Source organism: Cavia porcellus, unplaced genomic scaffold (assembly GCF_034190915.1).
Source record: "Cavia porcellus strain 051 isolate PalLab524CR breed Dunkin Hartley unplaced genomic scaffold, mCavPor4.1 scaffold_13, whole genome shotgun sequence".
Lineage (NCBI taxonomy): Eukaryota > Metazoa > Chordata > Mammalia > Rodentia > Caviidae > Cavia > Cavia porcellus.
In genome coordinates, this window is record NW_026947496.1 from 16,834,997 (window position 1) to 16,855,288 (window position 20,292).

Sequence of the window (20,292 nt, forward strand, 5' to 3'; positions counted from 1 at the left end):
TTGATTACATTCTTTCTTTTGAACAGTTTTTAAAATGTGTTGTTACATGTTTATCATATATATAAATTGAATGATATATGTTTTGCATTGTTTAAGCCTTTAAATGATTCCTTGAATGCAGTTTGACCTGAAATTTTATTTGCATTCTGTTGCTTTCCTTTCCAGGATTGCTGGTGTTCCCTGATGAATTTTCAGTATAGCTCCATTAGAAAAGTTAACAAGCGCTTTGCAACCTCTTTCATTTGGGAAAACTTATATTTCACTAAACACCACAAGTACTGCCCAGTGTTCTGGTTGATGGAGGTGTGAGGATGTTCTCAGAGGTTGCTGTTGCATAGTATGCTGCCTCCAAGATTTCAAGGCTGTTCTATAAGCATTTGTTCTTTCCTCTCCAGTGGGCTTGTCCATTTATTTGGTTCTGGCTTAGCTGCTATTATGATTGTATATTTGAATTCTTTACACTTTATTATTTTTCATACTATTACATTAGAATTCTGTCCCTGTGACAAAATACCTGAGATAATCAACACATATGTGGAGGAAAGGTTTGTTTTGGCTCACCAGTTCTGGGAGTTTCAGGCCATGATGGATTGGCCCCACTGGTGTGAGATAGCATACCATTATGGAGGAGCACATAGCAGAGCAGGCTGTTCACCTCATCCTATAATCAGTCTCCTTGAGGACACCTCCCAGTGGCCAGAGATCTCACAGTAGGGTCCATTTCCTGAGAGTTTATAACGGTATTCAATAGCACAAACTGGGGCCGAAGCCTTTATCACCAAGGCCTTTGGAAACAGTTGCGAGTCAAGCTGTAGTACAGTTAGTACTCATTTTAATTTGTCTACATATTAATCACTTTTTTGCTACTCATTTATTTGACACTTTCTAGCTTCCTAATATTTTTTTCTTCTGCTTGAGGAATAATCCTCAGTTTTTCATTAGTGCAGATCTGCCCTGACAAAGTTTGTCATGTTACTTGTTAGGGATAAAAGTATTTTGTTTTGATTTTTGAAATGTATTTTTATTTTTTTATTTATTTTTTATCTGTACCAGGGATTGAACTCACAACTGTGTGCTTGCAAGGCAGGCCCTTATGTCACTGAGCTAAATCCCCAGCCTCTTTGAAATGTATTTTTACCAAGTAGGAAGCATTGAATCCCAGCTTGGCAGTTTTTTCCTTGTGCAGTTGTTGTGTCATGTGTCAGTTTATTGCTCCTTTAAGGCAATCTGATTTTTAAAAATTACTGTTTTGTTACTATTTTAAAAATTTTTGACCTTGTTTTCAACCTTTGCAGTTTCAGAAGAATGTATATAGGTGTGATTTCTTGTTATTTATTTGCTTGTGTTTCATAAAGGACTATTGAATGTGCAGGTTCATGCATGTGTTTCACTAGTTTCCAAAAATTCCTCAATTGTTGTTCTTTGTTTCTCTCTCTATCTTTCAGCCTTTACGTTTTTTCCTTGTCATAACACTGCTTCTGGAATTCGCATCCTTTTATCTTTTAGGTTATTTTTTCTGTGTTGCTGCTTCTAACTTACCCTTCAATTCATTGTCTTTTTCAACTGTCATTTGAATTTAAACACATGCAGTGAATTCTAAATTTTTATTCAATGTTTTTAGTTCTTTAGTTTGTATCATGCTTTCTGAATCTCCTTTGTCTCTTAAGTTCATACATTCCTTTGGAGATTTTAGTTTTCTTCTGCTAGGCTTTTAGAACTAAAAACATGAGCCTGTCCTAATTAAAATTGAGTTTGTTACTTTCTTGAGACCACTAAAAATGAGTTGCAGTTCATGCAAAGCTGGAGAAAAACTAAATTGACATCTTCAATATATTTTCCGCATTTATATGTATTTCCTCAATTTGTTTCCTCATTTATAAGTGTTATTTTCTCAATATCAGGAAACTTCTGAATTTTCTGTATTTTTAATATCTTGTGCTAAATTCACTTCTAAGAAGTTTTCTATTTTTGTTACTGTTATAAATAGAATATTTTCCTTTTTATTTTTAAGCTGTGCTTTGTATAAGGGAAAAGATTATTTATTTGTGTTTTTTGGGTAGCAGGTGCCTCTTAACGTCTTACAGGTAGACTAGAGTTTCATTCATTTCTCCTGAGTTCTTTAGGAGACTGTTAGCAGAAAATAGTGCTGTTTTCTTACTCATGTTTTTCTAGTTTGTTAGTTTTCTAGTTTGATTTTTTTTTTAATTTCCCTTGTGACTTCCTCTTTGACTCTTCAGTTATTTAGAGTTGTATTGTTTAATTTCCAAATATTTAGGGATTTTCCAGATATCTTTTGCTATTTATTTTTAGTCTGATTTTGTTGTGGTCAGAAGACATACTTTGCATGTTCTTTTAAATTTCTTGAACAGTATAATGTACTTGGTTTTTAAATTTAAATAAGGACTCCTGCTTAGTGGCTGCCTGATTTAGTTCCTGTTGCTCTAACTTTGTGGTTTATTTTGCAGGACTGAGTATGGAACCCAGAGCTTCATGATTAGTGAACTTGAGCTCTACCATGTAGCTACATCCCCAGCATAAATTTAGCAGTTTAAAACAGCACTTACTTTCTTGTTGTTCTGCAGGTCAGAATTGTGACACAGGTCTCTCTGACATAACTAAAACTGGAGGAGGGTTGTGCTTCTCTCTGGGGGCTCTTGGGGAGCTCCTGTTTCTTGTGCATTCAGATTATTAGAAGGAAATCCTGTGTCTGTAGGCCTTTCTTCATCCTATCCTTGTTGGCTGTCTGCTGAGGGACATTTCTGGTTTCTAGAGGCTACTGTGTTCTTTGGCTTGTCTTCTCTGTTATTCCTGTATTTTAAACTTCAAGGGGGGAGGATTGCTAGGAATCGAACCTACGGGTTTTGGGGATTGTTTTGCAGACAAGAATTTGCCTTCCACACTACTGTTAGGACAAGACAGCTTTGTACTGTATTTTCTTTTAAAATAGTGATGCTTTTGAAGTGATGAAAAATTTCAAAGTCTTTTCAGAATTTCCATTTATTATTATCATGTTCAGAGCTCTTCATTTACATTTGTAGATCCAAATTACAGTTTTGGCATTTTGGGACAGGTCTGCTGGCAGTGAATTCTGTCAGCTTTTGTTTTCTTGAAAAGTTAAGTCCTTGTTTTACATTTAGTTTTGAAAGCTAGCTGGTTTCTCTCTATAAAATTTGGGGTTGGCAGTTCACTTTTTCTTTCAATAGGGTAAAAATGTTACTCTGTAGTTTCTGATGAGCAATCTGTGCTATTGTGTGTAGTATGTTTTTCTAAGTCTCTGGTTACCTCCAAAATGTTCTCTTTCTCTTTGCTTGCTAGCAGCTTGAATGTGATGCATCTGGTTTTTTGTTGTTTATATATTAATTTTATTTTTTCTCTCATTTTTTCCTTTCTTCTTTTCTTATCTTTTCTGGATTTTACCCAGGCTGGGTAGGTTTAAGAGGTTTTTTTTTTTTTAAATCGGTACTGGGGATTGAACTCATGACCACCAACTTGCAAGGCAGGTGCTTATGCCGCTGAGCTAAATCCCCAGCCCCAGGTTTAAGATTTTTGAATTTACAAAATTATTATGGGCTCTTATTTTTTCAAGTATTTCTACTGCTCTGTTCTTCCTCTGCCCCTGCTATTCCATTCATACATTAAGACTATTTGATACTGACTTGTGACTCTTGAATGTTTTATTGTATTTTTTTTCTCTGATTTTTCCTCTTTGTGTTTTGTTTGAGTAATTTCAGTTGGCCAATCTGTAAGTTCCTTACAGTTGCCTTACTTCTGTTGCATCCACTAATGAATCTGTCAAAGATTTTCTGTATCTCAGTACACTGAGTTTTACTTCTGTGTTCATTTGCCCCCTCTCTCCTCAGATTGCCCTGTGATCGCCTGTTGTGCACCTTTCCCTGGGTCCTTCAGCCTGTCAATGGTTGATGGTCAGTCCATCTCTGAGTTCCAGCATTGCTTTGCCTTCACAGCGGCTGATTTTATATGTGTATATGTGTGTGTGTGTGTGTGTGTGTGTGTGCGCACGTGCACGCGTACCTTAAATGTTTTAATTGACTTTTGGTTACCCACAGAAGATACTGAGCTTCTGCTGGCTGGAAATGGTCACTTGTCTGCAGGTCATCAGGTCAAGAGCGTTGAGCTGGTTAACTGTCCTGGCTCTTAATTCTTCCCATGCCAGCCTGCCCTTTCCTTGTTCTTTAGTTGGGACTAGGGATCTGGAGGCCCCAGTGTTGGTGCTCCTTGCTGCTTTCAGCTGCCTGTGCCCTAAGTCAGATAGCCTTGCACTGTGGTGGTTTCTTCTCAAAAGGAAGCTTCATGGTGGGAGGTGAGTGTGCTGTGTTGGTCCTGGTCCATCAAGGTTGTGTCATCGCCCAGCAAATACACATCATGGTTGACAGTTTATTCTTCTATTCTTATCCCTGTCAAGAGTGCATTTCTGCTTGTACCCTGTAGTAACATGTCTGTTACCCTTCTTCAACAGCTGAAGGCATTTTGTTATGATTTGTTTCGATTCTCTTGAGACAGAGTCTCTTGTGTAACCCAAATTAGCCTTTAAGTTAAGGCCATCCTCTGCCTCAGCCTCCAGGGTGCTCAGATTATAGATGTGTACTGCCAAGCCTATCTGGCTGAAGGGTTGTGCTGCATATTGCTTTCATTCCCACAGTGCTGTCTTTGCTTTGCACTGAGGGCTGCTCCTCTGGTCTCTTCTCGTGCCTTCTGTGTGCAGCACTAACACAAAGAGCCCAGGCTTAGCCTTTTACAGCTGGTGACAGTTTTAGGTGGCATTTCCTATATATGGCTGCCACATCTTCCTGACCTCTGCCCCAGCAGGGGGCCACATGTCCCATGTTCTAATTCAGACCATATGACTGCCCTGTGACTGATGCCCTCTTCTCCAAGCTTTATGATGGGTTTAAGATAAGTTCCAAGAGGACTTTGTTATTTATCTGGCTGCTTCTTAGGGTAGGAGCAACACTTTTCAAGTTTATGTATTTTAAAGAAGATTTAACTATTTTTATTTTCAAAAATAGAATGGTACATTTTATTAAATATCACTCAGAGTGGTCATCTGAATTTCTAGTTTAAATTCTTTGGATTTTGATTTTTTTTTTTTTTTTTTTTTTTTTTTGGTTTGGCTTTTTTGCTTTTTTTGAGACAAGGTCTTGCCATGCAATTCAGGCTGGCCTTGAGCTCACTTTGTAGTCCAGGTTGGTTTCAGACTTGCAACAATCCTCCTACCTCAGCCTCCCAAGTGCTGGGATTACAGGCATCTAGTTTAAATTCTTGATATGATGACTTACATCAGTAGGTTGCCCAGAATTAAATGTAGCCTTCATTTTTCCTTAGGTGGATAATTGCGTCATTAATGAGTGCCTCTTGAGGACTTTTTAAGGCTGCCTATGTAATGACAAAGATCTTATGGGTGTCCTAGTCAGAAGATAGACAGATACAAGTGGATCACAAGGTGTTTGGTGATAGAATGAGGAGATAAATGAAGAGGGCAGTAGACAGTCTAGAAACAAATACAGAGATGCAGGAACAACTAGTGTGATGGAGATGAAATGGTGTCTGGTAACAGTTTCAGAGTGCAGTGGCAAAGGAAAGACTTCCTAGTTAAGGGAGTAGCGTGAACAAGGCATGCCGGAAAGATGCTGAGACCCAGAGAGAGAACAACAGACCTTGCTCTCCTCACATTATTAGCAAGTGGGAGCTTCTTTAGGTCAGGTGGGAATGCATCTTGGGGGGGGGGTCATTGGTGCTGTGCTTTGAAGGTTGACAGTGACCCAGTTCTTTAGAGTTGTGAGCAGGGAAGCTATTCAAGCTGTAGTTATGGAAGCCATGAATGCCAGGGCCAGGAAAGAGATGGGCCAGTGTGATTGGAGCCTAGGGAGTAAGGGAGCAAAGGGAGGTTGAAACAGTTGAGAGTCACACAACCCTGTGTGAGGGACAGGAAGAACTGGGCATTGTGTTTAATGCTTCCTGTTTCTGGCTAAGTGATTCCCATCCCCTTTGCTTTGTATTCCAGGCCCAGAGTGGCCTACTTCTAGAATACCTTCACAGTGGCATCTCACACTTGCTAATAATGTGAGGAGAGCAAGGTCTGTTGTTCTCTCTCTGGGTCTCAGCATCTTTCCGGCATGCCTTGTTCACACTACTCCCTTAACTAGGAAGTCTTCCCTTTGCCGCTGCACTCTGAAACTGTTACCAGACACCATTTCATCTCCATCACACTGGTTGTTCCTGCATCTCTGTATTTGTTTCCAGTATGTCTTTATCATGCGGCAATTTATTTTCTCTTGGTCGTGAGACTGTAGTCTCCTTTCTGTCTCTTGCTTCTTGGTTGTAAGCACACCCAACCTTCCCTTAGCCTAAAGAAATCCTCCTTAACCTCTCCTTCCTGACTCTGGCATCTGGTCTTTTTTTCTTCCTTTACAGCCTGATTTCCAGCCATGCTGCCCTCTACCTTCCTCACCCCTTCCCTGAGTCTGCCATGACCTTGACCCCTGTACCACATTGATAGTGCTCTCAGAGATGATGTGTCTTCCCAATTCTCATGTTCATAAACCCAGGGACCTCTTGTTAAGTTTCATTCTATGTATCTATACTGAAGGCTTGGATTTTCCCATTTCTAGCTCATCGTTATTGTATCTGTTACTCAGGCTTCTGGGGAAGACCTGTTGTCTCTCCACAGCATATTCTATCTGACTGATCATTTACTTTTACAAAACCACCTCTCACTGTGTATTTCCAGATCTATGCCTCTGGGCCAGACCTCCTCCTAAGGAAAGAAAAGAATATACACGTATACTTCATGTATCATACTTTTCAGATTGCTATGCAGTCTTGGTAGTTACTTTAAATGGTTGTGTACTGTTAATTGGCTGTGCCATAATTAGCCTATTCTCATATTGAAAATTGTCCTGAATTTCCAGCTACAGATTACAACATACAGTATATGTTGAATTTGAGGTTGAGAAGAATGCAAAGAGAAGGGTCATCTTACCCTCCCCAATAAGCTCAGCACTCCTGGGGAAGCCGGAAACCTCAGCAGAAGCTTGGCAGACGTTTCACAGGCTATCTTGTCACAAGCCAGGTCTGAGGCCTGCTGTTCTGCCTGAGTTTGGGACAGCCTTTTTAGCACTGGCACAATAATTTGGTCCAGACTGCTGTCAGTTGTCAGCAAAGAAGTCTTGTGTCCCTGAAGTCCAAAAGAGATCTGAAGTTTTTTGTACTGCTATGTCTGCAAAAGTCTGAAAAAAAATTTTTTTACATTTAGTCAAAGCAGGATTTTGAGGACTTCTCAGTTTATATTTCTCCATACTTACTACCAGCCTTAAGAAGGTTGTCATTTTAACCAGCAACCCAGACAGTTTCCAAACTCAAGAATCTTGCTTAGTTTTACTTACTGTGTTCTCCAGCAGTGGTCCTGGAAAACAGCTGCTGGTAGGATTCCCATGAACTCTGTGTTGCTCTTAAAGAAACATGAGAGCCCAAATGAGAAAGCCTTCAGCGCACAGAACCGGGGGACCTGAGCTCATGTTTTCCCACCTTTCAGCTTGTGCAGCTCTGGTTTTGTGGCCTTCCCAAGGTTTCCTGCTTACGATCTCCTGTCCAACTGAGGCAGCGCTGGCTTTTTAGGAAGCTCAGCATGCTGTGTTTTCTGATGGTGGAAACATTGCTGCTTTTGGTATCATTCCTCAGTGGACTGCTAACTACTGAAAGAACCTACATTTAGAGTTTTGACCTGTTGATGCATCAGTTTCTGCTTAGTTTTTAGCCATTTCCAGTGACACTGACAATTTGGAGAATGTTTTTTTCAGTAGTTGGCTGATTCCTGCTTTGACTCCTTCCCCTTCCTTCCTAATCTGACTGTCCCTTCTCCCTGTTTAGGGAGAAAAGGTTATGTTTCACCCTTGGTGTGCACCAAGCACTTCCACACTGAATAGTGGCTAAGAAAAACAAAACCAAATAGCATTCTGGACTCATAAGATGGTAAATAGAAAGCAGCAGCATTTTCACTAACACAGGATAAAAGCAAGAATTGACAAATGGGGTGGCTTTAATTTAAAAAGCTTTTCCTTAGCAAAAGAAACAGCAGATTGAAGAGAGCAGGAGAAAATCTTTGCCAGCTGTTTATTTGATACAGGATTAATATCCATGATATATCAAAAAACATTAAAGGAATTAAAATGGGCATGTAATTTATATACTTATTGGAAATATAGAAGTACACATGGACAATAAATATATGGAAAATGATTCGTATCTTTAGCCATCAGGAAATGCAAATCAAAACTATACTGGGATTCCACCCTACCCATCCAAATGGCTGCTATGAAAAAAAATGCAATGGGGAGCAAAAGGAAGCCACGTACATCATTGGTGGGAACTGTACATCCACTCCGAAGAACAATAAAGAGCTTGCTCAGATAACTAAAAACAGAATTACCATATGATCCAGTTATACCATTCCTGAATATTTGTCTAAAGGAATTAAAGTCATCATGCAGAAAAGGTACATGTACACTAGTGTTTATCGTGACACTATCTTATATCTGGTGTCAGATGAGTGGATAAAGAAAAATACATGTATGTGTTACATGTATACCTGAAGCCATAAAGGAAAAATTATGCCATTTGCAGGAAAATAGACAAAAATGGACCAATTCATCACATTAATTAAAATAAGCCAGACGAAAAAAGTATTGTGTGTTTTTTCTTATATGTGGAAACTGGGGGTAGAGGTGTGTGTGAGATGACCTGAAAGTGGAACAGCTACTTACTAAGGAAGGGAAAAGGAATTGCAAAGAGAGGGAAAGGCAAGATTGTGTAGACAGGAAGGTGAACATGATCAAACCGTGACATACACATATATGAAACGAAATCCTGGAAGAATGACCACAACTCAGAAAAAAATTGAGTTCTCATTTCTGGACTACCTACTCACCCTTCTTCCATGATCTCAAGTAATGAAAAAGACTTGAGAACAAGAAAGACAAAAAAACAGTCTCCCAAGAACAGAAGTTTTCTTTAAGGTCTTAAATTTGTTAGAGCAAGAGATCAAACTTAATATAAGACAGTAAGTAAAATAAGATGAAGTGAGATATATGGAACTAAGGGCATGCCGTGAGAGCAAAACAACACCCGTTCAGAATTAATAAATATATTGGAAATTACAGTAAAGACTTCAGTGGTCTGAAAATTCAATTATTGACATAAGGAGAAAACTGTAGAAAACTCCAGAGAAAGCAAAAGAGAATAAAAACCAAAGGGATTAAAACAGTTTAAATCATCATAAAGATTATTAGGCAATTGATTTACCTAAAGAAAAGAACCTTATTTCAAGGAAAATATTGACCAGAGAATTTATTGGAAGATATATTAGAAAAGTTTCCTAAAATAAACCAAGTTGCTGGAAGGTAAATGTGCAGCATTTTGAAGAGAATGTTGTTTGTTAGATGTTAAGATCAAATAGATAACTAAAACTAACTGCAGATAGCCTGGAAAAGTTATAAACTTTGCCAAGTGAGAGATGAGTCAGTCTGTATTTAAATTGAAACATGCAGTTTAAAATACTTTTTCCTAACTTTTCAGAGGTGAAGAAATACGGATAAGTTTAGTGATTTACTGTCATTTCAGCTTCCCTTATAAGCACAAATTTTATTATCTTTGTCTAAGACACATAAGATATTTTGTGGCTATTGCACCTGTGGTTTGAATGTTTGCATTTTTCTTTGGAGCTTAAGACACTGTTTCATTTTCTAAAACTTTTTTTTTTTTATCCAAAAATAAGGCTTGTTCCCGAAAGTATGTGAAACAGTAAAATCATTGGTACCCCAGCTAGTACTGTGGTTGGACAGGTCCAGTGTTAAGCTTGGCACAGACAGGTCTTTGTGGTCTCTGTGAGTCAGTTCCCTGAGCTGTCCCTCCAGGTGGCTTCTCATTTGCTCTTATGACTCCTTTCATTTCCTAGTGTATTTCACTATTCTGACAGTCCATCTCCCAGCATTTTGGAGGGCAAGGGGAAACCACTTACCATTGGTGGTGATTATCAGTTTTCATTTTGTCTACTTAGCATTAATGAAAAGCAGAAAGAGCACTTAATTGCCTTTGTTAAATGCATCATTAGCAGGAAATCCAGTCAGAAAATGTCATGTTACAAATGAGTGGATGGAAGAATAAAAAGGATTTGCTCAACATCATTTTGTAAGGATTAGCAGTTCTATTATTTTTCCTTTAATTCTTTAGCGGAAGTGTTTTAGTCATAAGTATCCCTTTCATTTCCTGATTGTGGTGGGTAAACATATCTAGAATGGGGTATTGTGTATTTTTTTTCATTAATACATGAGAACTCATAAACAGAAGTCACAACATAACTGGGACATTTTTATTTTGTGTAAATGCAGAGTAGTTTCCTCAAGTGCAAAGTAGTTATTTCAGTGTTGGCTTTTGATGTAAACTAACATGAAATTCAAATAGTTATATTGCAACAGCTATTTGAAAATAGTGAATGTATTCACCTTTTCTACAAATAAGTAATATATGGTTGAATAATTTTTTGCTATAGGCAAGGATCTAACAAGTGGAAACCAAACTAAATTTTACAAAAATAAAATAGTTGACAGTGCTTCAAGGGTTGTTGATACCATCTAAATGCTGCCTTATTTCCAGCGCAGTGAAAAATGAGGACACTTTCTTTTCTGTTGCCCACAGTGTTACCTGTGTCTCTGTTAGCTTGTGATTTTACCTATTATTAATAACAAAGAAATATAGCCAGTGAATATTTGTTCAGGTAAAATGACACTTTTTTGAAAAGCCAAAAGCCATCATAATCTTAGGACTTTGAAATTTTTCGATGAAGATCCTAAATCAGTGGATTATTTTACTTGCATAATTTCCCATCCATTGATATAATTGCTATATTATCAGTAGTTGTGGTTCCACCAACCAATATGTCACAATCATCCACAGTATTTTCATTGCACTTATTATTTATTTAATAGCCCTTTTCTCATTAGAATGTTATTTTCTGTTTCGAAACTTACTGAACATCTTGCTTTCAAAGATCGTAAGTGTGATCAGATAGCTCAAAGTGATTATGATTCCTCTTCTGTTGGACAGCCTTTTCATGCTATAGTGTCAACATCATCCATGCTCAATTGTAGGACAGTTCTTCACTTGTGAAAGATCTTGTCCAGGACCAGTTTCCTCAGAAAGGAATGTAGCATCCTAGAAATGCACTCTGATATCTCTGTGTGTATGCTTGCATACTTTGATTAACAACATTCTTTATGTTGCCAGAATGTTAGAATATAGGTTTATGGAAATAGACTTTCTGAAGTTGCCTCCAGCTGTTATAATGCTCACATGATAGTAATCTTAATTAGTTTTAAGGGAAACTATTGTGGGTGTATGTACAATTTTACAAGGTCTTCTCTCTTTTTCTCAGCAGAACTCCTAGAGTCTGGTGTTAAAGGAGCTTCAGAATCCCTGAAAGGTGTGAAACGGAAAAAGATTGTCACTGAAAATCATCTGAAGAAAATACCAAAATCCCCCCTGAGAAATCCTCTTCAGGCAAAACATAAGCAAAACACAGAGGGGTCATCTTTGGGTGTTTTGCAGAGTGCTTTGGAGTCTCAAAAGAAACAGATCTGTATTCCTGTAAAAAATGGGGAGCAGCTAACCAAACAGAACGGAGACAGACCAGGGGTCAGGACTGAAGCCTCAAGCCCCGAAGACGCTGCCTCCCCGAAGAAGCCTGCATCCCTGCAGCACCCAGCTGAGTTGCGGAGATGGCGGTCAGAAGGCTCTGACCCAGCCACACTCAGTGGCTTCCATGCAAAGTGGGACGCGAGCTCCTCGTCCAGTAAGGCCAGGACTGACACTAGTGAATGTATCTCTTCTCAGTGTAGTACTACTTCCCCTGTGTACACGAACACTGCATTTGATGTCTTACTGAAAGCAATGGAGCCAGAACTGAGCACCTTTTCACAAAAGGGCTCAGCTAGTGCAATTAAGACGGAAAAACTGAGACCAAATAAAACTGTACGATCCCCTTCTAAATTAAAAAACAGTTCAGCGGATGTCCAAAATCTGACTTCACAAGAATTTGTTGCCGAGTCACAGTATTCTCCTTGTACCTCATACCCAGTGCAAGTGTCAGCCCCTCAGCAAAATGAACAGGGGGAAGTTCAGTCAGTTTTTCTTTCAGATAATCAACACAAACACTTTGTTTCCAAACCAAATCACAATCAGCAGATTCCAAGGCATTCAGGTTTCACGGGATCACTGACGAACCTGCAAAACCAAGAGGGCACCAAACTTGAACAGGTTTATAATATAGCGGTGACGTCAACCATCAGTCTCACTGCATCTTCCAGCGGATCTCAGGTTACTCCTCCAAACCAGCAAGTGGATTCTGTTTCACCTGTATCCATAAGTACAGCTAATTCTACCCAGTCACCTCCCCTGCCACTTTATAATCCAACTCATGTTGCCTCTGTTGTTAATCGAAGTGTAGAACAAATGTGCAATCTCCTTCTGAAAGATCAGAAGCCAAAAAAGCAAGGAAAATATATTTGTGAGTATTGCAATAGAGCTTGTGCAAAGCCTAGTGTGCTTTTAAAACATATCCGCTCCCACACTGGAGAGAGGCCCTACCCCTGTGTGACCTGCGGATTTTCATTTAAGACTAAAAGTAATCTGTATAAGCACAAAAAGTCCCATGCACATACTATCAAACTGGGTCTTGTCTTGCAGCCAGATACTGGTGGCTTGTTCTTGTCCCAAGAGTCCTCCAAAGCACTTAGTGTCCATTCCGATGTAGAGGACAGTGGGGAGAGTGAGGAGGAGGGCTCCTCTGACAGCAGACAGAATGACCCTGGTACCCTGGAGCTGCAGCCTATGCAACTAATGAAGAGGATATCCAGTTCTGAAGCGTTACCAAAACCAGGTTCCATTCCAGGCAATCCAGATCATGTGGCAGATGACTTTTCACAAGGCAGATCTTCTGAATCACAAGCCATGACAGAATTGCCGAAACTTGTGGTTCATGCTGTCAGTGTGTCTCCGTTAAGAATTGACAGCCCAAAGATGGTCAGCTCTAAGCCTGAGCTCTGTAGTGCACAGAGACAGACTGTTCAGGCAGCCAATGTACTGTCCCAGTCAGCCTGTGTAACTTCCCTGCAGAATGATGAAAAGACCCAGCAGAAAGTGGACATGGGTCAGATGGAAGGAAAGCAGGACTGTCATGGAGGAACAGTTCATGCCCAGCTGCAAAGACAGCAGGCTACTGATTACTCCCAGGAACAGCAAGGGAAGCTACTTCTGAGCCCTCGGAGTTCAGGAAGTACAGATTCTGGTTACTTTTCACGTTCTGAAAGTGCTGATCAGACAGTGAGCCCACCAACACCTTTTCCCAGAACCTTTCCCACCACAGAACAAGACTCAGCCAAGAGTAGCAGTCCTTCTGCGCCTCAAGTCAGCACACCAGCATCCTGTGCCCTTCCAGCAGGAGAGAAGCCGTTGCTCTTACCAGGCCAGATGCGGCCACCCCTGGCAACGAAGACACTGGAGGAACGGATATCAAAGCTTATCTCTGACAATGAAGCCTTGGTAGATGATAAGCAGCTAGACAGTGTAAAGCCCCGGAGAACTTCTCTTTCCAGACGAGGAAGTATTGATTCGCCCAAATCATACATATTTAAAGATTCTTTCCAGTTTGATTTAAAACCAATGGGACGGAGGACAAGTTCAAGTTCTGACATACCAAAGTCCCCCTTTACCCCCACCGAAAAGTCAAAGCAAGTGTTTCTTCTGTCAGTACCTTCCCTGGACTGTTTACCTATCACAAGAAGTAACTCCATGCCAACCACAGGCTATTCAGCAGTTCCTGCAAATATAATTCCTCCCCCTCACCCACTGAGAGGAAGTCAGTCATTTGATGACAAAATTGGCTCTTTGTATGATGACGTGTTTGTATCAGGACCTAATGCTTCTATACCTCCAAGTGGACATCCCCGTACTCTGGTCAGGCAGGCGGCAGTGGAAGACTCATCAGCCAGTGAGAATCATACTCTTGGGCCTGGACAGTCCTTGGATGAGGGCTATGCAGGTTGTCACACCACGAGTGAGCCTGTGGCAGCCCGGAACAAAGCCTTGGCACCAGGCTCCCAACTGGAAAAGAAGAAGTCCCATCAAGGCCGAGGAACCATGTTTGAGTGTGAAACCTGTAGAAACAGGTATAGAAAGCTGGAAAACTTCGAAAACCACAAGAAATTTTACTGTTCAGAGTTACACGGGCCCAAAACAAAGGTCATAATGCGAGAGTCTGAACACAGCCCTGTTCCTAGTGGGGCACAGCCTCAGATCCTGCACTACAAAGTCGCTGGGTCCACAGGTGTCTGGGAACAGACGCCCCAAATAAGGAAAAGGAGGAAGATGAAAAGTGTTGGCGATGATGAAGAACTTCAGCAAAGCGAAAATGGAACTTCTCCAAAGGGCTCTGAAGCCCTTCTGTTTCAGAATGCTCTGGGCTCCAGTCTCAGCCTGTCTCAGCACACTGTCACCATGACAGATAACCAGCAGCATGGAAACAGGCAGGTGCAGAACTCGCAGACTCAGCTTGTTGCCAGGGGCCTGGAGCAGACCGTGGACCCAAACCTGTCTCCCATTGTAGAGCAGCGAATGGGTTTAGCTGCCCCAGATAGGCTGGAGGTGAAGAGACAAGGTGCTGGCATCTCCGTCATCCAGCATACGAACTCCCTGAGCAGACCGAGTTCCTTTGACAAGGTGGAACCTTTTGAGGGGGACTCCCCAGGGTCTTTCCAGGAGCTGAGTCTAACTGGGAAGCCTGGCTCTCTGCAAACAATAGGAATCTCCCCAGAGGAAGGGCACCCTTCTGGGGATGTGCCGCATCCTCACCAGCCTGCACTGTCTGATACTGTCAGAGGTGAGCACCGGGAAAACTCCAGAAAGCTCTCAAGCGAACGGCATGTGGCAGGACAGACCTCGAGACTTGTCCGGCAGCCCAATATCCAAGTCCCAGAAATTCTGGTCACAGAAGAGCCAGACCGGGACCCTGAAGCTCAGGGCCAAGATCAAGACAAATTGGAGAAGTTCAGTTGGCCTCAGCGCAGTGAAACCTTGTCAAAATTGCCAACAGAGAAACTGCCACCCAAAAAGAAGCGACTCCGGCTGGCTGAGATAGAGCATTCTTCCACTGAATCTAGTTTCGACTCCACTCTGTCTCGGAGCCTGAGCAGGGAGAGCAGCCTGTCCCACGCTTCAAGTTTCTCAGCCTCCTTGGACATAGAGGATGTCTCTAAAATGGAGGCTTCTTCCAAAATCGATTTCCCAAACAAAGCTGAGTTTCTTCTCATTCCACCTGGCTCAAATACACTGAGCGTGCCTGGAAGTCACCGGGAAATGAGGCGTGCTGCTTCAGAACAGATCAGTTGCATGCAGGCATCTATGGAGGTCTCTGAATTCAGAAGTAAATCCTTTGACTGTGGCAGCGTAACTCCAACCCAAGCTACACCACTTGTTGACTCACAACCTTCAGCTGCCCCTTCTGGTACAGGAGTAACTGGACATGTGCCTCTCTTAGAGAGACGGAGGGGCCCACTGATCCGGCAGATCTCTTTGAACATAGCTCCAGATAGTCATCTCTCTCCTGCTAACTCATCATCTTTCCAAAGTATTCTTCCTTCCAGCACAAATGCAGGACCTCTTCAGGGTCCTCAGCTCCCTAGTACATCCTTGGCTGAGTTCCCTGTGAATCCTTTGCACTCCCAATCTCAAGTTAAGGATCTGCCAGCAGAAATGTCCAATTCCAACTCTGCTAAGGTCTTTCCTGTTAAGCAGCTTTTTGGTGTCAGTTTGTTAAATCAGGCCCATACACCTCTCAGCTACCAGAGCACACAGCTGTCTCTGCAGGGGTCTGCACAGAGTGACAAAGTAGATGCACATTCCATGCTCAATGTATCTTCTAAAAGTGAGGATTGCTTTGCTCCCAAGTACCAACTTCAGTGTCACATTTTCACATCCAGCCCATCTTGCTCTTCTAATCCAGTATGTCCTTTGCCAAATCAAGTTCTCTTAGATCCAGCTAGAGCAGATTTATGCACAACCTCAGTACCCTTGCCGGCCAAATTAGTAGGTCCTGCGTCTAATTCATGTCCTCTGCCACTGCTGGAGCTTGGGTTACCTAGCAGCCAAACACAGAAGGTGCCACCATCCTTCATGCTGCCTTTACACCTGCAGAGTAATGTTCCCACTTACTCTTTTGCCACTGTCTCATCTCTGCCACGAATCCTAGTGACCCAAGATCTGTCCAGCACACCAAATTGCCAGACTAATCAAAGTATAGTGCCAGTCAGTGAAGAACAAACTGCCATGCCAAAATCACAGAAAGATCACCAGAATGCTCTGCCAAACCCAGAGGAAGAACTTGTTTGTAAAAATATTTTTTCAGAGATAGACCAAAATTCTCTCACAGAATCCTTGCCTGTGACTCAGAAAATGTCTGTGGGTAGGCTTTCCCCCCAAGAATCTTCAGCCTCCAGTAAAAGGATGCTCTCCCCAGCAAACAGTTTAGACATTGCCATGGAAAAGCATCAGAAACGGGCTAAAGATGAGAATGGAGCTGTTTGTGCCACAGACGTGCGACCCGTAGAACCACTCGCTTCAAGGGCTAATGAAGTCACTAAGCAGAAGAAACCAGTTTTAGTGAGGCAGGTTTGTACTACAGAGCTCCTCGAAGGTGTCCTATTGGAGCAGGATGTTTTTTCTCAGCCTGAAACTACTAGTGAGGCTGTTAATTTACCAGATGTTTTGCCAACTGACAGTTCATCAGAACATTGTAAGTTTGTAGTTACAGAACCTATCAGTGAAATGCATGAATTTGAGACCATTAAGCCATCCACATCATTAACTGTAACAGTTCAAAATTCTCCTGTGCATTTAGAAAATACCCATGTTTCTCCTTTGACATCAATAGACAGTAACCAAGAAAGGACATCTCCAGGGGTTAAAAATCAAGGTGATAGAGTACACATTCAAGGACAAAGTCAGCTGCCAACTCCCACTCTTCCCTTATGTAGCATCACAGACATGCAACAACTGTCTTTCCCCAGCCTCAAGACTGCTACCAGCTTCACCTGGTGTTACCTGTTAAGACAGAAGGCATTGCCTCTGCCTCAGAATAATCAAAACGTTTCAGCCTATACCGATTGGGCAGTAAGCTCCAGTAACCCAAATCCGCTCGGTTTGCCTACAAAAGTTGCACTCTCTCTCCTTAATTCAAAACAGAAGACTGGAAAGTCATTATATTGTCAAGCAATAACTACCCATTCCAAATCAGATTTATTGGTCTATTCAAGCAAATGGAAAAGCAACTTAAGCAAGGTACTTGAAATATAATTTATGTTCAAATATGTTTTATACAAATTAGTTTTAACATATCTTGCTACCTTTACATATCTTAGAAGTATTTTAGTCTTGAATGACAACTTATACTGTGTGTAGTTACTTGAAAATCAGAGTGATATATTTGCCTTGGGAATTGTACTGATGAGTGTTACATGGAGTCCTTTTTCTGAAAGCATTTTCAGAATGAAAGCTTACTCTTAGTACATTTTTTTCCCTCAGCTGACTGTGCTAAGTCTCTGTAATGGTATGGATAATCACAGTTTTATTTCGATATTTTCTTTGTTAAAGTTGTTTTCATTGCTTATGTGAGAAGAGATTAAGGTTTTGCTTTGTCACTGCTAGTGCAGGGAAGACAGAGGTGTGGATAGTCAAAAAATGACATGTTTTCTTGTGTCGTACAGGCAGAGGGCCATTCTATCCTAGCCTGTGGGTACTAACTCCTGTCCCTTTGCGACACCCACCCCTGCTTTCTGTCCACACAGATCTGAGACTCGTTGGTGCTACAGAGAAGATTCAAAAAGTAATGAACTTATATGCTTGATAAGTTAATATGATTTATAGTATAATTTAAAGTCATGAAACTAAATTTGAATAATTTATGAAATCTCAAATAGCTTTATAAAATGGAAAAAAATCATGTAAGTGATTAAGTAAATACATCGATGAGTTTATCAACATTGAACTCTAGACATTCAGGATTGTGTACATCTTTGACTTCTGAAGCTCACAAGCTATAATACAGACTCATGAACATTTATATAACTATAAAGAAGAAAATATTCGAATGTCAGTGTGATAGCTGAAATATGTTCAAGTCTAACACAAGAAGTCTTTAATATTGCCAGTAAGGAAGGGAAGTACGGATATAGGAAGATACTCCAAAGGTAGTGGTATTTCAGCTGAGTCTCCAGAAAGGAACAAGAAATTTAAAATTTTTATAGACCACTAAATGACATGAAACTAAGACATTTGGGTCATTTAAAGAACTGCATGAAGTCTGGCATGACCAGAGGCTTTGTAAATTTGAAATAGTAACATTAGTTTGCTTTTGGAAACTTAGAAATCAAAGCATTTACAGTGGAGAACCTCAGTGGCTCTTCAGTGAAGGGAGGTACATCCAAACCATTTGTGGAAATTGCTTTTTAAATGCTCATATTCTAACCAGCTAAATCAGAGTCTTAGATATAATCATAAAAATTTAAGCAGAATTCCATTTGTATTCCTGATATCCAAATGAGAGATGATTTTTCTAGGTTATGGGTGTAGCTCAGTTACACAGTGTATTCAGCATGTTATGAGATCCTGAATTTGATCCCCAGCATAAAACAAGCAAAGTCTGCTTCATTGTCAAGTACCACAAAAGAAACATCTGGAAATACCTGGATTGACATTCAGGAGAGAGCTGAAGGTGGAGGGCATAGAAATTCTTCAGTGCATAGATACACTTAATGAGATTGCTCAGAGTATATAGAGAAGAAGAGAGGCTTAGAAGGATTCTTCAGGTTCTGTTTAGAGAGTTAAAAAAGATAAAGAATGTCTATACTGCAAGCTGAAAGAAACTGTTATAGAGAAAGAGAATCAAGAGAAAGTGACACATAGGCCAGTGTACCGCAAGAGTCGTTCAGGTAGAGAGATCAAATACAGATGAAAGCAAATAGAAGTGTCTAAGCTGAGCAGTTGTAATGACACTGGAGACTTCAGTTCATGAGCAGATGGCCTGGAAGGATTGAGTGCTGCTTGATCCTTACCCACACCCCAAATGGAAGAAGAGTGCAGATGCCATACATGAAGAGATTTTCTAAGGGAAAAAAATGCCTCAGCAACACCTGATACCCAGGGATTGTCGAAACACTAAGACTGGAGCAAAGTACAGTGATTTGGACACTTTAACTAACTGGTAATATCAGCAGATTAAAAACTGGATTTAATAGTAGGAAAGTAACCAAAAGATAAAGGGGGATTTGATACTGATGAGAAGGAAAGAGGATTATCGTTAAAGCGATAAAGTCACAAGGAAGGTATGTGCATATGTTCCTCCTGTGGGGAAGCCTGACCTGTTGGTCAGGAAGAACCGAGACAGGAGTGCTTTTAGCTGTTGGTGTGGTGGCTCCTCCGCACTGCCTGCCTGCAGCTTTTCTGTCTTCTTGTGAGGACAAGGACTTCCCAGAATACTTGATTGAAGCCACACCAGACCTCAGCCATTATACACATACTCCTGTTGCTTAGTGGTACTAAGCCATTTTTGCAGGATGATAGCTTTCTACTTGGCAGTGTAATTGTTCAAAAATTTATATAAAAAAGCCTTTGATTGGAGAAATTTCTCCCTCATGTTAGGTTTAGCCAAAAGGCTGAGTTACCAAGCCTACTACTACTACCTTCCCCTACCAGGTGGGATGGCCCAACTCTAAGACCGCCTTATGAGGATGCTTGAAATTGGAGGACATGATGGTTGAGAAAACTCATTGTTAGGAGTGCGTGATGTAGAGTCTTGCATAAAATCTTAAATTGTGTTTCCTATGGGAAAACACATTGTTTATCATTTGGATGTTCACTGCATTTTTCTAAGGACTTAGTTATTATCAAGCCAAGCCTAACTTGACCTGGATCTCACAAGTGATCAGTATTCAGGGAACTTTCAGATCTGGAGAGCAACTGTACTTGAGGTTTAAAATAATGGGGAGAAGGTAAGCTAACTATTAGTGGAGCTTCTGCTTTATCTTTAGAGTGGGTGTAAGCTGAGGAGATTTAGTGATGATTCTTGAAGATCTGAGATATTATCCTTAGGTAACTAGCTTTTTCCCATCTCCAATGAATAAACCCAGTAAGCAGTATATTTGATTTACAGTTTAAGTGGTTAAATGTAAT

The 20,292-nt window shown here is 40.8% G+C and overlaps 1 protein-coding gene across 8 annotated transcripts in view; it reads left to right on the forward strand.

Moving 5' to 3' along the window:
* The window catches only part of Hivep1 (HIVEP zinc finger 1), a 149,539-nt gene that overhangs the window by 97,990 nt on the left and 31,257 nt on the right, over positions 1 to 20,292 (forward strand). For 6 of the 8 annotated variants that reach the window (XM_063259888.1, XM_063259886.1, XM_063259887.1 and 3 more), the window contains one exon: positions 11,447 to 17,403. In XM_063259888.1, the coding sequence (XP_063115958.1) occupies positions 11,447 to 17,403 (5,957 nt within the window). The remainder of the gene's footprint in view (positions 1 to 11,446; positions 17,404 to 20,292) is intronic. The other 2 variants (XM_063259889.1, XM_063259884.1) reach the window with 1 other exon arrangement.